At 38.0% G+C, this 13,687-nt stretch overlaps 1 protein-coding gene across 1 annotated transcript in view; it reads right to left on the bottom strand.

The window, feature by feature from the left end:
- HPGD (15-hydroxyprostaglandin dehydrogenase) overlaps positions 1–10,550 on the bottom strand; it is a 29,061-nt gene extending 18,511 nt beyond the window's left edge. The window contains exons 1-3 of the mRNA XM_044225076.1: positions 10,361–10,550; positions 9,947–10,070; positions 6,067–6,173 (exon numbers count right to left, since the gene is read on the bottom strand). Coding sequence (XP_044081011.1) covers positions 6,067–6,173; positions 9,947–10,070; positions 10,361–10,453 — 324 coding nt within the window. The 5' untranslated portion in view covers positions 10,454–10,550. The remainder of the gene's footprint in view (positions 1–6,066; positions 6,174–9,946; positions 10,071–10,360) is intronic.
- Positions 10,551–13,687: the final 3,137 nt, after the last annotated feature.

Raw genomic sequence — 13,687 nt, 5'->3', positions numbered from 1 at the left:
GGCTTTGCTGATACCCTGCTTTTGTGTTTTCTAGATCTACTAGATGCAGCCAGATAAAAAATTTGGGAATACTTCAGCTTTAATTTTTTTTTAAAAAGGAAGATTTATTTCCAGGTCTTTGGTGGAGGAGGATAAAGGATTATTTTCCTATCCATTATCAAGTTAAGAACTGGGTAACTTTTCAGATGAGAGTGTTCCTCTGAATACATCTACAAAACAGGGTTTAATGCTTTGGCTGGGGCATATGTGATATTTTCACCTCCTCTCCTACAACAATCTCTTCCTTATTATCCCAGGCAATATAATCAGGGAAATGTTAGGAAGCCACAGAATAAAATGTTTTTGTTAATATTCTAAATATATTTCTTATTCCTTGGCAATATTTATATAGCACACAGATTGGGTCATTAAAATATCAAGCATCTAGGGGAAAAAAAAAAGAAAATGAAAATTACAGGCATGTTCTAGCTACAAACACAAAATAGCGGGGATCTATATAGTATTATTTTAGTCTATCATAAAGGTACTCTCAATTTTGTATTTGACCTTCAAATAATTGGGATTTGACTCTCAAAAAGAGAAAAAGAAAATTTTATGGTTAATTTCACATAGTGTGAATAAAAATTCACTTACTGACAAAATGATCTAATTAACACATGCTTACTCAAGTTTTGATTATGAATAATTTCTAAATATAATACCAAAATTATAACTGTGCTCTATTCCAAATCTTAAATTAGTTTTTCCCACAGATTTAAGTACCCTATAAATTAAAACCACTCATAAATTTCCCTGTACTGGGAATAATTATTAAGTAACAAAGACAAATGGATAGATGGTAATAGCATATTTGTTTAACTCTTACCAGGCGTCATGTCTTCTTAATATATATTAATATATATTAAATATATTCATGTTAATACATTATATTCATATATTCACATTAAGATATTAATTATAGCATATTAATTATATTTTAATATTAACTAACCACAATTAATATTAATTAAATCATGTATTATATGTGAAAGGCAGTATATATTGTTTATATACTATGTAATATGCTATATTATATATATATATATATATTTCCATAACCTATATACAAAAAACACATGTGCATGTATTCACTACTAAAATTTACTAATATATTATTTTCCTTATCTTAGCTCCCTCCCTTCTGAGGTTCCTTTTAGTTTATTTCCGGTTCTTGTGCTACACTCTTAACTCTCATTTTAAAAATTCTGTCACCTAAATCATGAAATATTGCCTTTCAGGTTTCCTACCTTTCCTTCAGCCTAATTCTCGAGGAGTACTAATACAGATGATCACTCTTTTTTTTTTCTCTGAAATCCTTCTTCAGCTTTTGTTTCTGTGTTCTGTCTTTTTTCATTTTTTTAATGTGAGAAATATTATTGTATTTCCCTTTGCAGAGCTACTTAAAATTTAGCAAGTTCTGCCTAATCATAATAGTTCGACTAGATCTTTAAACATTATGGAGTAAGAGTAACAAAACAGAGAGCAGTTACTAATTTAATTTGTAATCAGCATCCTTGGGAGCCAAGAAACAGGAGTACATTTGACCACATTTCTCCCCATCTCCTCAACTCATCCTTAGAGGCAGAGTAGGACAGAGGAACCCACTTTGTATAAAAATGAAGTATATAAATTGTATATAAATTCACTGTGACAATGAAGAAAATATAAGGAGGAGAAATATAATTTATTGAGTGATGTTATGTAGTAGCCCTGTGCCGGATACTTCATGTAAATTAGGGCTTACTTAAGCTTAACCATCCTTCCGGGTAAGGAAATTATCTTCATCCTTTTACAACTGGGAAATTGAAGACCAGAGACATGAAATAAAAGTCCATGAATTCTAAATTCAGAACTTTCATCTAGTTTTGATGGAATCTAAATGCATACTCTTATTAGTACAAATCTTTTGTCAACTCTTGTATTTCTGAAAAAAATAATCAACCACAATAAGCCATCTATTTTGTTTCATTTTTATTTGAGTACACTAAGAGATTCAATAAATTAGTTACTTACCCAAATTAGATTATAAATCCCATATGAATGGGAATGAATTTATTTAGGCTTATTAAAGATCAGAAAGTAAAGAAGTATATTACAGAATGGGCTTATCAATATTCAAAGTTAAATCTACCTCTACCCACCCAATTGCCAGAGTAACCTTCGACAGTCAAAGATTCAGTCTTCCCTGAACATTCCTAATGAGCTCTGGGTAGCTATAAATAAAGCTACTGCAGCTGGCTTCAGATTAAGGAGGAAGCACTGAATAGCCTAATGAAAACAAAAGAATGGGAAGAGGTTTAATGTATCACTTGTGTGGGAAGAGCAATGAGTTCTGCTAAGTTAAGGATAAGGAAGTGGTAAGTTTGTTTAAGTAGTAAAAGTAGAAGGACAAATGATACAGCTTGCAACACTGATGAATTAGGAAATAATCCAAACATTGTATTAAAATATGAAAATGAATATCCATGTATGTAAAATATCATAGAATGGTAGTTTATGTCTCCAGTAAATATAAATTGAACACTTACTCTGTACACAGAACAAAAATTTTATGCCTTGAAAGAGCTTATAGCCTACTGGCATAAATTGCACAGGTATAAAAGTAACTCTAATAAAATTTTAAAATTTGTAAGCCCTATAAGAATGGTATCATTAGGGCATACAAGATTCCAGAAGAGGAAGAGATACGTAGTCAAGTCCTTTAACTAAGTGGTTACTCTGACAGAGACGGGAACATAGGGGAACATGCCTGGTCTCGTGAAAGGAGGCAAGTTACATCCAGAGTCTAAAAAATATACAAACCAAACACAAATATTTGCATTATATAACCCAATAATCAAGTTGGAAGGATAATGATAGGTCAGACTCCAATCTAGTCTTGAACTGGGTGTTGCAGGTAGGAGGGGAAGTAACATGTTTTCAAGTTATATATAGGTAACAAAGGTTATATCTCGCTCTCTAGATGTAAGTTAAATGTCATTAGTTCCTGGAGTTAAGCTAAGGAGTGCCCTATGTCAGCAGAGTCCGAAAAAAAAAATAAAGGCCAGATAATTCAATGAGGAAGAATCCAAGACAGTGAGTTGTAATCAAAGGAGTCAAATAAAATTCTCCTGGTCTTCCAGAATTTTCTATTTGCAGATATTGTAAGAATTTCTAGCCTGCAGGAAGTGTTTATTCACCCAGGACATGTTAGAGCAAACACGCCCTCTCAGCCAGATGAAGATTGATAATTCTAATCCCATTTTCTTTGTGATAATGTCTTCATTATTTTCATATTCTTTATATTAACTCAAATCATTGCAGTTTTCTGAGAGCTGATTTCTGTCTTTTTTTTTTTTTAAGATTTTATTTGTTTATTTCAAAGGCAGAGATAGTGGGGAGGGGGTAGTGGGAGAGGGAGAAGCAAGACTCCCCATTGAGCAGGGAGCCTAATGAGGGACTCCATCCCAGGACCCCGGGGATCAGGACTTAAGCCTAAGGCAGATGCTTAATCTTTTAACTGACAGAGCCACATAGACACCCTGACAACTGATTTCTTAAGGAAAAGACATAGTAGGTGTCCATTATGAATGCAACGAATATAGGAATTTCATAGTGTAGTGATCTTTGTCTATGAAATATCTATAGATATTACAAATGAAACTATTAAAAATATCAGTAGTGAGAAAATTGTTGTGTGATTCGTGCTTTTTCACTAGTAGTGCAAAGACATTATTGACACTTTATGTGGTTGTGGAAAGTGCCATTAAGTTTATAAAAATATATTCTTAAATATTCCTGAAGTTTTCAATTCATTTTTTTTTCCATCTGGCAACCAAAGGATGCAATGAAATATGGTTCATAATAAGTCAGGGACAACCACCAAAGATTAATAAAATGTGTAATTTTCAGGGCGCTTGGGTGTGTCAATCAGTTAAGCATCTGCCTTTGGTTCAGGTCATGATTCCAGAGTCCTGCGATCCAGCTCTGAGTCGGGCTCCCTGCTCTGTGGGGAATTTGCTTCTCCTTTTCTGTCTGTACCTTCCCCCTCAACTCGTTTGCATGCATGCGCTCTCTCTCTCAAATAAATAAAATCTTAAAAAAATAAATAAAATAAAATGTTCAATTTTCTTATCAGCAGAGAAGAATTAGAGGTATCCCGTGGAATTTAAGAAAAAAATGGCAAAAGATCAAGAGCAAAAAAAAGAGAACTTAATAAATTCAAAATATGAACTGAAGGGACGCTTGGGTGGCTCAGTTGGTTAAGTATTCGACTCCTGATTTCAGCTCAGGTTATGATCTCACAGGTCTTGGGATTGAGCCCTACATCGCGCTCTGTACTCAGCAGGAGGTCTGTTTCTCTTTCTCTCTCCCTCTCTTGCTGCCCTTCCCCGTTCTCATTCTCTTCTCTCCAAAATAAAGTCTTTAAAAGATTAATTTAAAAATAAAACATGAACAAAAGCGTAAGACATAAATCCCAATAAAGGGTGATGATGAGTATAAGTGGCTTAAATCCACAAATATAAAATGTAGATATGCTCAGATGTGACTTAAAAAATAAGAGCTCATGCTATACTGTCAGCAAGAGACAAATTTAACATGAATATTGACAGGTCAGGTCTCTAAACACACACACATCTCCCAGAAAGACTTTGGGAGAAATCTGACACATAAATTTTAACATTATTCTGAAAACTGATGATATCTAAGAACACTGGAGACAAATTTTAAAAAGAGCTGGAAGGAGTACCTTTCATTCTCAATTAAAGAACTTCAGGTATCTGTCAAGTATGGGGAGAAACTTTGTACCCTTATCAAAGTGGTGCAGCTCTTTTGTGAGGTACTGTAATTCTCACTACTCCCATCAAGTTATTAGAGTTAAGAAATTATTCATGGGAATGTAGATTCAAGGCAAATATTTATTGATTAAGCACTATCTTCAAGATATTGTGTTGATTACTGAGAAAGAAAGAAAGAAAAAAACCATAACACATCCTGTTTTTAAGGATCTTATCATGAAGTAGGGGGCCACTCCCTGTATGTTGATACACACACAGTGGTCCTTCTGTACTTGACACATGCCTGCTTTGCAAGACTTGTAGAATGACCTTAGCAAGGGCAGGGTGACCCCCACACACAGCCTAGCTCTTACAGCTTTTTTTGGCTAAGGCTTAAGTTTTACTGAACCCCAACATCTTATGTCAAGTGTGTTTATAAAATGGGATAACCAATCAACTTGTGATACAGAGGATAAAACAGAAATTTTATTTTCGAATTCTACAGTTCTGTAATTTAAGAGCTAACTGATCATCAAACATTGTAGAAATTATACATAAACACACACACACACACACACACACAAACACCAACTTTCAGATAAAAATCCCAATAATTACAAAGTAACAGTCCCTTTAATCTTGCTTTCTGTTACATTTCTGGAATTAAATTAAGACTTAGTTTTTAAACAAGTTAAGTCAGGATTGACAAACATTTTTTTGTAAGGGGCCAGACGGTAAATAGTTTAGTTAGTGCACATCATGGGGTCATTGTCACAACTATTCAACTCAGCTGTTGCAGCAAAAAGTAGCCATAGACAATACATAGATGGATGACCAGAGCTGTGCTCCAAGAAAACTACAGACGCTGAAATTTGAGTTCCATCTATTCATGTATTTCATATGACTTTTACATTTTTTCAACAATTCAAAAATATAAGACCCATTTTTAGCTTTAAGTTGTACAAAAACAGGTGGCAGGCTAGTTTCACCTATGGACCACAGTTTGCTCACTTCTAAGTTATGCAGTAAACTACAGGGTTTTTTCATATTTCCTTTTAATATTTTTAAGACAGATTTATTTGCATAATTAGAAGCCTCAAATGCCTTCCCATTTGTAAAAGGAAATGCTTCTTTTCCAGCTTTCTGCAACTTCCCTTTTTCTATGTTGTAAGTCATTGTATTGATTCCATGAACGTAAGAACCTTTTCTTCTTTAGAAGCATTGTTTTATTACACAAGTTTAGACAATAAACATGGAGAAGATAGCTTACCAAATTAATCTGCACAGTTTTTTCCCAGTTTTTCTCATTATTCACACCAGCATTATTGACCAAAATGTCCAATCTTCCAAAGTGGTCTACAACTTTTCTAAAGGTATCTAAAAAAAAAAAAAAAAAGGAAGACATTACAGATACGGTCTTGTGTTCCATATGTACATTTCAATCCCACCCTGTGTCTTGAAATTAATTTTAATTTATCTACTTTTGTAATAAAAAATATGCTCTTAGACTGAGACTTAATGCCTTGCTTCCCAAAGCATGGTTTGTGAGCCAACAGTATTCACAGCATTACCTAGACACCTGTTAGAAATGCATCATCTGGGGTGCCTGGGTGGCTTGGGTGGTTGAAAATCTGACCTGGGGTCAGGTCGAGTGAGGCTGAGCTCCGCTGGGGGCTCTGTGCTCAGTCGGAACTCTGTTTGAAGATTCTCTCCCTCCCCCCTACACTGACTCGTGTGCACTCACAGACTTTAAAATTCTTTCCTGAAGAAATTTCCGAAGTTCTGTGGCTTAGACTATGACAAAAAAAATCCTTTTTTTAATATGTGTTATATTGAACACAAGTCGTCTCATGTATTCAGATCCCTTATGATCATTTCAGAGAATCTGATATCCCAGCTAGTAAAAGTGTACTTTTCATCCAGTTGATTTGGATACTGTAACTTCAATATTGACTATTCATTCTTTTCTCTTTCTCACTATTATTGCTACTTTGGATTACTCATTTGTGTAAAAACTCCATTGGACCTGGCAAAGTCTGCATAGATCCTCAGGCCAGAAGTTCATCCATTACGTTGTCCAAAATCCACATACTCAGTCCAGTCCTTGTAAATCTTCCTCAGCCATTCATACTTGGCTTTACCACTTTTGTATCAGGAAACACATTATTTCTCAAAGCAGCATTTGACAAGAGTTCTATAGATTTATTTTTATTTTTTTAAAGATTTTATTTATTTATTTGACAGAGAGAAATCACAAGTAGATGGAGAGGCAGGCAGAGAGAGAGAGGGAAGCAGGCTCCCTGCTGAGCAGAGAGCCCGATGCAGGACTCGATCCCAGGACCTTGAGATCATGACCCGAGCTGAAGGCAGCGGCTTAACCCACTGAGCCACCCAGGCGCCCCAAGAGTTCTATAGATTTAAACTCTTTTGTTGGGCCTTTTACCATTGGTTCTAGCTCTACTACCTGAGACTTTAGGTAAGAATCATGGCTGTTCTTCCAAATACCAGAAATGTATTCTCTGGCCTTAGGGCCCATCTATGAGTTCCTTGAGAACAGTAAATCCACACAAACTTTATTTTGATTGAACAAAATCTAGAATTATGAACAACCACCACGCATCCTGAAGAGGGCATGGATTCATCAGTTCCCAAATGGATAAATTACTAGGCAAGTTAATTGCCAAAAATATTGCAAAGGCCATTATATACAGTATTGTACCATACTAGAATAGAAAACAACAAAATAAAAACTGTTTACTTTTTCATGGAATTTTTAAGCTGCTTGAAATCTCAGATTGATTCCAGAAAGGCCCTCTAGCAGAAAGCATCTAAGGAACACCTTTTTTTTTTTTGGCATTCCACCTGAAGTATGTTCTACTCTTCAAAAATCACATCCATTTTATAGGAAATTGGGTTGTTAAGTTCATAAATCTAATTGCTTCTTTAATTTTCTTTCTCATTCTGGTCTCTATTGCATTCCTTATACTCTGCCCTTATCAATATCTAATTCATCATCTTCTCTCTGGCATACCACAGAATTTTGGGCTCAGACAGTTTACAATTCAGCTCTTGTTGACATTTTGAAGCTTGGGAGACTCTATAATTTACTTACACTCTCGACATTGTATTCTTTTCTTTTCTTCTTTTTTTTTTTAAGATTTTATTTATTTATTTGCCAGAGAGAGAGGAGCGAGAATAAGCGCAGGCAGACAGAGTGGCAGGCAGAGGCAGAGGAAGAAGCAGGCTCCATGCAGAGCAAGGAGCCCGATGTGGGACTCGATCCCAGGATGCTGGGATCATGAACTGAGCTGAAGGCAGCTGCTTAACCAACTGAGCCACCCAGGTGTCCCAACGACATTGTATTATTTTCATTTGTAATATGAACTATATCCAGATCATCTCCAAGAAATTTTCACTTCTGAATTTATGTGATTTCAAAGAAGTCTCCCTTGGCCACAGCCTAAACAGTTTCAAAAGCTATAGATAGCATTAGATCCTAAAATTGTTTGATTCAAGGCCATGTCTTCCTTAAATGCAAATAAATGCTGATGTTCAGACAACATGTGGATTTCTCATGACCAACATGCCTTCTCCTGGTCACTCATGATGTGTCTGAGTTTCCTCCTCCACAATCACTTACCTTAAGGAATGTGTTTACAGCCAGGATACTAATTTTAAATACTGGGAAGCAAAACAATTAGGGTTAAATGTCACATGTGAAACTACATAAATTCAGGCAGAAATAGCTTTCAGATGAGCTATACTGTTTCCTACTTCATCAGCATGGATGTTGGAATTTGGCGTGACTTTATCCTTGATCCAAAATATCATGTACAATCAACAAAACTTTATCCTCTGGCAAAATATATTCCACTAGCACTGTGGTTCAAGATCTCTTCTAGTCGTGCTTGTAATTCACATTATAGGTCTTTATTAGCGTTTTCAGATCTAATTACATAATATCCTTTAAAGCAATTACCTTTAGCTAGAGGGGAGCATTCCCTTCTAAGGTACCTCTTCATTTTCATCATCATACAGAATATCCCAACGTTTCAAAGAAATTCACATTTCAGTGTTTATTTAAGGATAGGGTGCTAGAATGACTTTTATGGAAGATTTTTGGCCCCTTGATTAATGAAGTGCCTAACAATTTAATCTTTCTTTTTTTTTTTTTTCCCAAAGATTTTATTTATTTATTTGACAGACCGAGATCACAAGTAGGCAGAGAGGCAGGCAGAGAGAGAGAGGAAGGGAAGCAGGCTCCCTGCTAAGCAGAAAGCCCAATGTAGGGCTGGATCCTAGAACCCTGGGATCATGACCTAAGCCAAAGGCAGAGGCTTTAACTCACGGAGCCACCCAGGTGCCCCCAATTTAGTCTTTCAAATAAACTTTGTGAAATACATATATTTTATTTTTCTACTTATTTTTCCAGAATTTTTTTTTTCATACAAATCTATCAGGGCTCCATTTGACCAAATCTCTTTATCGTGCACACCAATATTGTCCTTGATATCTCACAAGCAGATGGTTCTATTTTAAGGGAGGAGACCAGAAATAGGAAAGCATTGAAGAAAGTCTGATACAAACTTTTCTTCTGCAATTCTAACACTGCAGTATGGCTATTATTATTCTTAAAGTACCATATCAGAGAGAACATTTGGTTGGAAATATCTAGCACATCTGTGATTATGATCCTTGAACTTGCATTCTAGTATGTTTAAAAGGAAACATTGCCACATTTGGTTGTCATTGAACTTTGCATCTTCCAGCTTTCTGGGAGTTGTTTGCCACAGTTCCTTAGCCTATTTCAACTTTCCAAGTTCCATCTGCAAGTTCAATCTTTCATTAATCACTGCAGCAGCACCGTCTTTGACTATATAAAGGAATTTTGATTACATCATGTGCTGCCAAATGACTAAAATAAAAGATTTCTCAAGCAGTCTTGGTTTTCCCCCCTTAGTTTTTATGGCTATCGGGATGTCAGCAGGAAACCTAACAGTCCAGGCTATCTATTGGAGTTCAGAAGTGGCTGCTCTCCAGGAGGCAGCCGATCTGCCTGCACCGAGGCTGGCTCTCTGGCCAGGGCTGCCTTCAGGTTGTTGCTTGTTCAAGGCGTGTTCGGTGTTGATGGATTGATTCCCCTCTCTTACCTCTCAGTTGTTCCTGGTCAGCCACATCGCACTGAATGAAGAGAGTCTTCTGAGGTTCAAACTGCTCATCCAAGGCAGCTTTACATTTTACACCTGCTTCAAGGTTCCAATCGACCAGCGCTACCTATGGACGAGAGGAGAGGGAGGCATCGAGGTCACCGCAGCTAGTGAAACAGAACAGTAAATAAACACCAGACGCTCCCCCTCCTTGGACCTCAGATTCTGCAGTTAAAGTTCGGGGTCTCTCCCTAGCCACTTTGGAGGTCTGCTCAAGACCGTCAGCCTTGGCAGCTTTTGAAAGCGGCACGGTGGGCAGCCTGGGGTGGGGCCCCCTGTCTCCTGCGGGAGTCCTTTGGTTGGTGCTGGAGTCTCGGGGTGGGAGGACAAGTTTCCGCGGCCGGGCGCCAGGCTTACCTTAGCGCCCTTGTGCAGGAGCGCCTCTGCAAAGGCTCTGCCGATGCCCTGAGCCGCGCCGGTCACCAGCGCCACTTTGCCGTTCACGTGCATGGTGCGGCCGGGGCTCCGGGGCGGTGGGCGAGCTCCCCGTCTCGGCGCGGCTGCAGCTTTTATGGTCCCCTGCGCGCGCGCGTGCAGCCCTGCCGGGCGCTCTCCTGCGAGTGGGCGGGGATGAAACTGTCAAGCCCGCGCCGGGGAACCCGGGCTGTGTCACCTGGCCCTGAGCGCTCCCAGAAGCCAAGCTTCGCGATCTTTGCCTTCCTGACTGGCAGCTCGGGTCAGAGCCTCCCCTTGGCCTCTGGCTGAGTGGCTGGCAGGACACTGACAGGAAAAACAGAAAGGTTATTTCTTAAAAAAAAAAAAAAAAAGCAAACAAAACAGAACAAAAACCTTCAGTGCGCAACGACCACCCTGAGAAGAGGAGGGCAGAGGAGGGAGAGGAGGGGTTCAGGAGCTTGGTTTCCTCCTACCCTAACGTCTTCCCCTCTCTCACGCCCCCTTCCTCAAAATAAAAATTAAAATAAAACAAAATAAAAAACAAGCAAACAGAGCAAAATCTTAGGCGTGTTGCTTTTTGTCTCAATCTAAGTTTATGTCTGAACTCCCAGGTCTTGGAGACTGGAGTGTCAATTGTGTGTCATCTTGAGAGGGCTCCCCAAGGGTGGTAATCATTTACTTGCACAGGACTTCCAGAGTGGCTGTTAGCCTGGTAAACTGTTGGCTCAATGGAATGCTTACTCATTGAATCATACTAACTTTGAAGGCTCAGAGTCGCCAGAATGTAAAGAGGTTCTCAGCCCTCCAGGAACTTGAGTACAAGCTGTGTATCCAAGATGGGCTGTTCTTCTGACCTAACCACTCCTTTTCTTGTTATCACCTGCAGGCTTCAATTTTAATTCCGTAAGCTTAATACCTGGTTGGCATGTATTATGAATAAAGAAACCTAAGCATCTGGGGACATGAAAGTCAGGCAAAAGGCTTAACTAACAGCAGAATGAAGCCTTTGTGTACGTCTTTGCTGTTTACTGCAGATAATGGTTGAAGGTGACTGGGTCAGCAGTGAAGGCGTTTCCGAGGACTGTGTGATATACGTGTTGTCAGTAAGCTGCGGAAGAAAGACTTCCAAGTTGATCTGAAACTGGGTCTTCAAAAAATGTTGAGAAGTTAAGACAGGAAAAGAGATTTACATTCTATCATGATAATGAATAGTCACAATGTGAAGAGCACATTGAAGGATCATATTGAAAGGGAACAGCAGAGGCCAAAAAAAAAAAAAAAAAAGAAAAAAGAAAAAGGAAACAAACAAAACCCCAATACCTCTAGTGGCATGCACAGAACAGAGAAGAAAAGGGACGAGCTCCTCAGCAGGAAGGAACCAATCACAGAAGGAACCACTAGAAGAGCATTGGACCATGCTGGGGGAGCAATGTGTTGCAGTACATATGGGGAAAAGTAGCTTCAAGAAGAAAGGAGTGGTTAATTATACAGACTAAGGAGCAAAAGGGAAAAACAGATGGAGGAGTGCTTTGAATTTTTCAAGAAAAGAATCAGTGTGAATAAATTTACAAAGCACAGAAATCAAATGGCTGAAATTTAAAGAGAAAATGGGGAGAAGATGGGTATCGCAGGAGTTCAAGACATTAAGTGGAAAGAAATAGATTGGACGGTAGTCAGAAAGATGAGAGAAGGCAGAAGGACTGATTCAGCTTAAAAGGCAAGCAGTCTGTGAGAGGCAGAGGAACCCGAAGCCACTGCAGGTGCAGGAGAGCGCTGGCTTCAGATTCGCACAGGGTGGGTTTGGCTCTTACCTCTGCTTCTGACCAGCAGTGTGACCTTGGGCAAGTGGCTTCAACTCTCTGTGCCTCAGACTTCTTCTTAGTAGAGTAGCAGTTTCTGTAAGAATTTGGTGAAAATTAAGTTAGGTAATACCTATAAAGCACTCTTCCAGTTTCTGGCACAAAGTCATGCAATAAATACCTGTTCTAAATAATTACTTCTGGATCATTCGTAAATGATACATGTGAGATAGAAAAGGAAACGTGAGAATGAGTTTGTTGGTTGGTTGGTTTGGGTATTTATTTATTTATTTATTTATTTATAGTACATGGGAAGAATTGGGATCTAGGGCAGCGAGAACCTTTCAGTCCCTTTTCTCTCAGCTTCCATTGTCACCATCTTTGTTCAGACCCTTAACTTTCTCCTGTGATAGCCATAGCAGTTAACATCCTGAATTACTTTGCCCACAAATTTCCTAAATCCAATTCAGCTTCCACACTGCTCCCAGGAAACATTGTAACTGATAGATCTAGTCACGTCTAGACATTCTCATTTTCAAAATCTGTGAACTATCCAAACTCTAGGGCACTGCATAGGAGGGAGCACAGCCTAGCGTTCTGTGCCCTGTGTCCTTCTTACAGCTCCTCTTTAGAGTCTAGGAAGTGAAATCAGTTAAAACATACCCCACTCTCCAAACCTCAGACCCCTGCCATTTTCTGTCTTCTCACTTGAGGATGATTCCCTTCCTAGTTTCTTCGCTTGTCTTCCAACTCAGCTATGAAAATTCTGCAGTGGAAACACCAATCTCTTTATTCTAATGATCTATCTCTGTCTCTCCAGCTTCCCTTAAAGGGAGAACTGAGTCTTTTTTTCTGGATATCTCCACTATCCAGCATAGGGCCACCTGTAGTGTGTGTTTGTACATGTTGAATGAAGAAAAGTACAGATAAATAGAGATAGGTGTTTGAGAGAAGATGGAAAATTTGAACTAGATGGTGAGATTCCCCCCTCTATTGTGATTACCTTTTTACACAATTTACAAGTGAAGACTGGAAAAAATATATTGGTATGGTATTTTTTGAAGCAGAGTGTCTTGATAGTTATTCATATTTTGTATTAAATGTATGTTTTGACTTAAAAATACCTACAGGACACTATGTATGTATATATATGTCTATTCTATACATGTATATGTATATGTATATTCTAAAACCTAAGTCCTCCTTGCCCAGTAAACACATCCCCCCTGTGGTTTCTGATGTACATTTTTCAGCTTATGTGCTGATAACATTATTCAGTTTCATTGACACTAACTATACAGTTTTATCATCAATGTAATTTGTGTAAATAAAAAAAAATAATTCTTTGGTGATACTAAGTTAAATCTGGGACAAACCATCATTCATGTAATTTTGTGAATCATTCCTATTTACTGTTATACTTTATTAAGTAACTGAACAAAATTCTCTTTAAAAATTAAATAAAAGATTAAAAGGGATGGTTCTTCTC

Source organism: Neovison vison, chromosome 11 (genome assembly GCF_020171115.1).
Source record: "Neovison vison isolate M4711 chromosome 11, ASM_NN_V1, whole genome shotgun sequence".
NCBI classification, from domain to species: domain Eukaryota; kingdom Metazoa; phylum Chordata; class Mammalia; order Carnivora; family Mustelidae; genus Neogale; species Neogale vison.
This window is presented reverse-complemented; position numbering and strand designations above follow the sequence as displayed.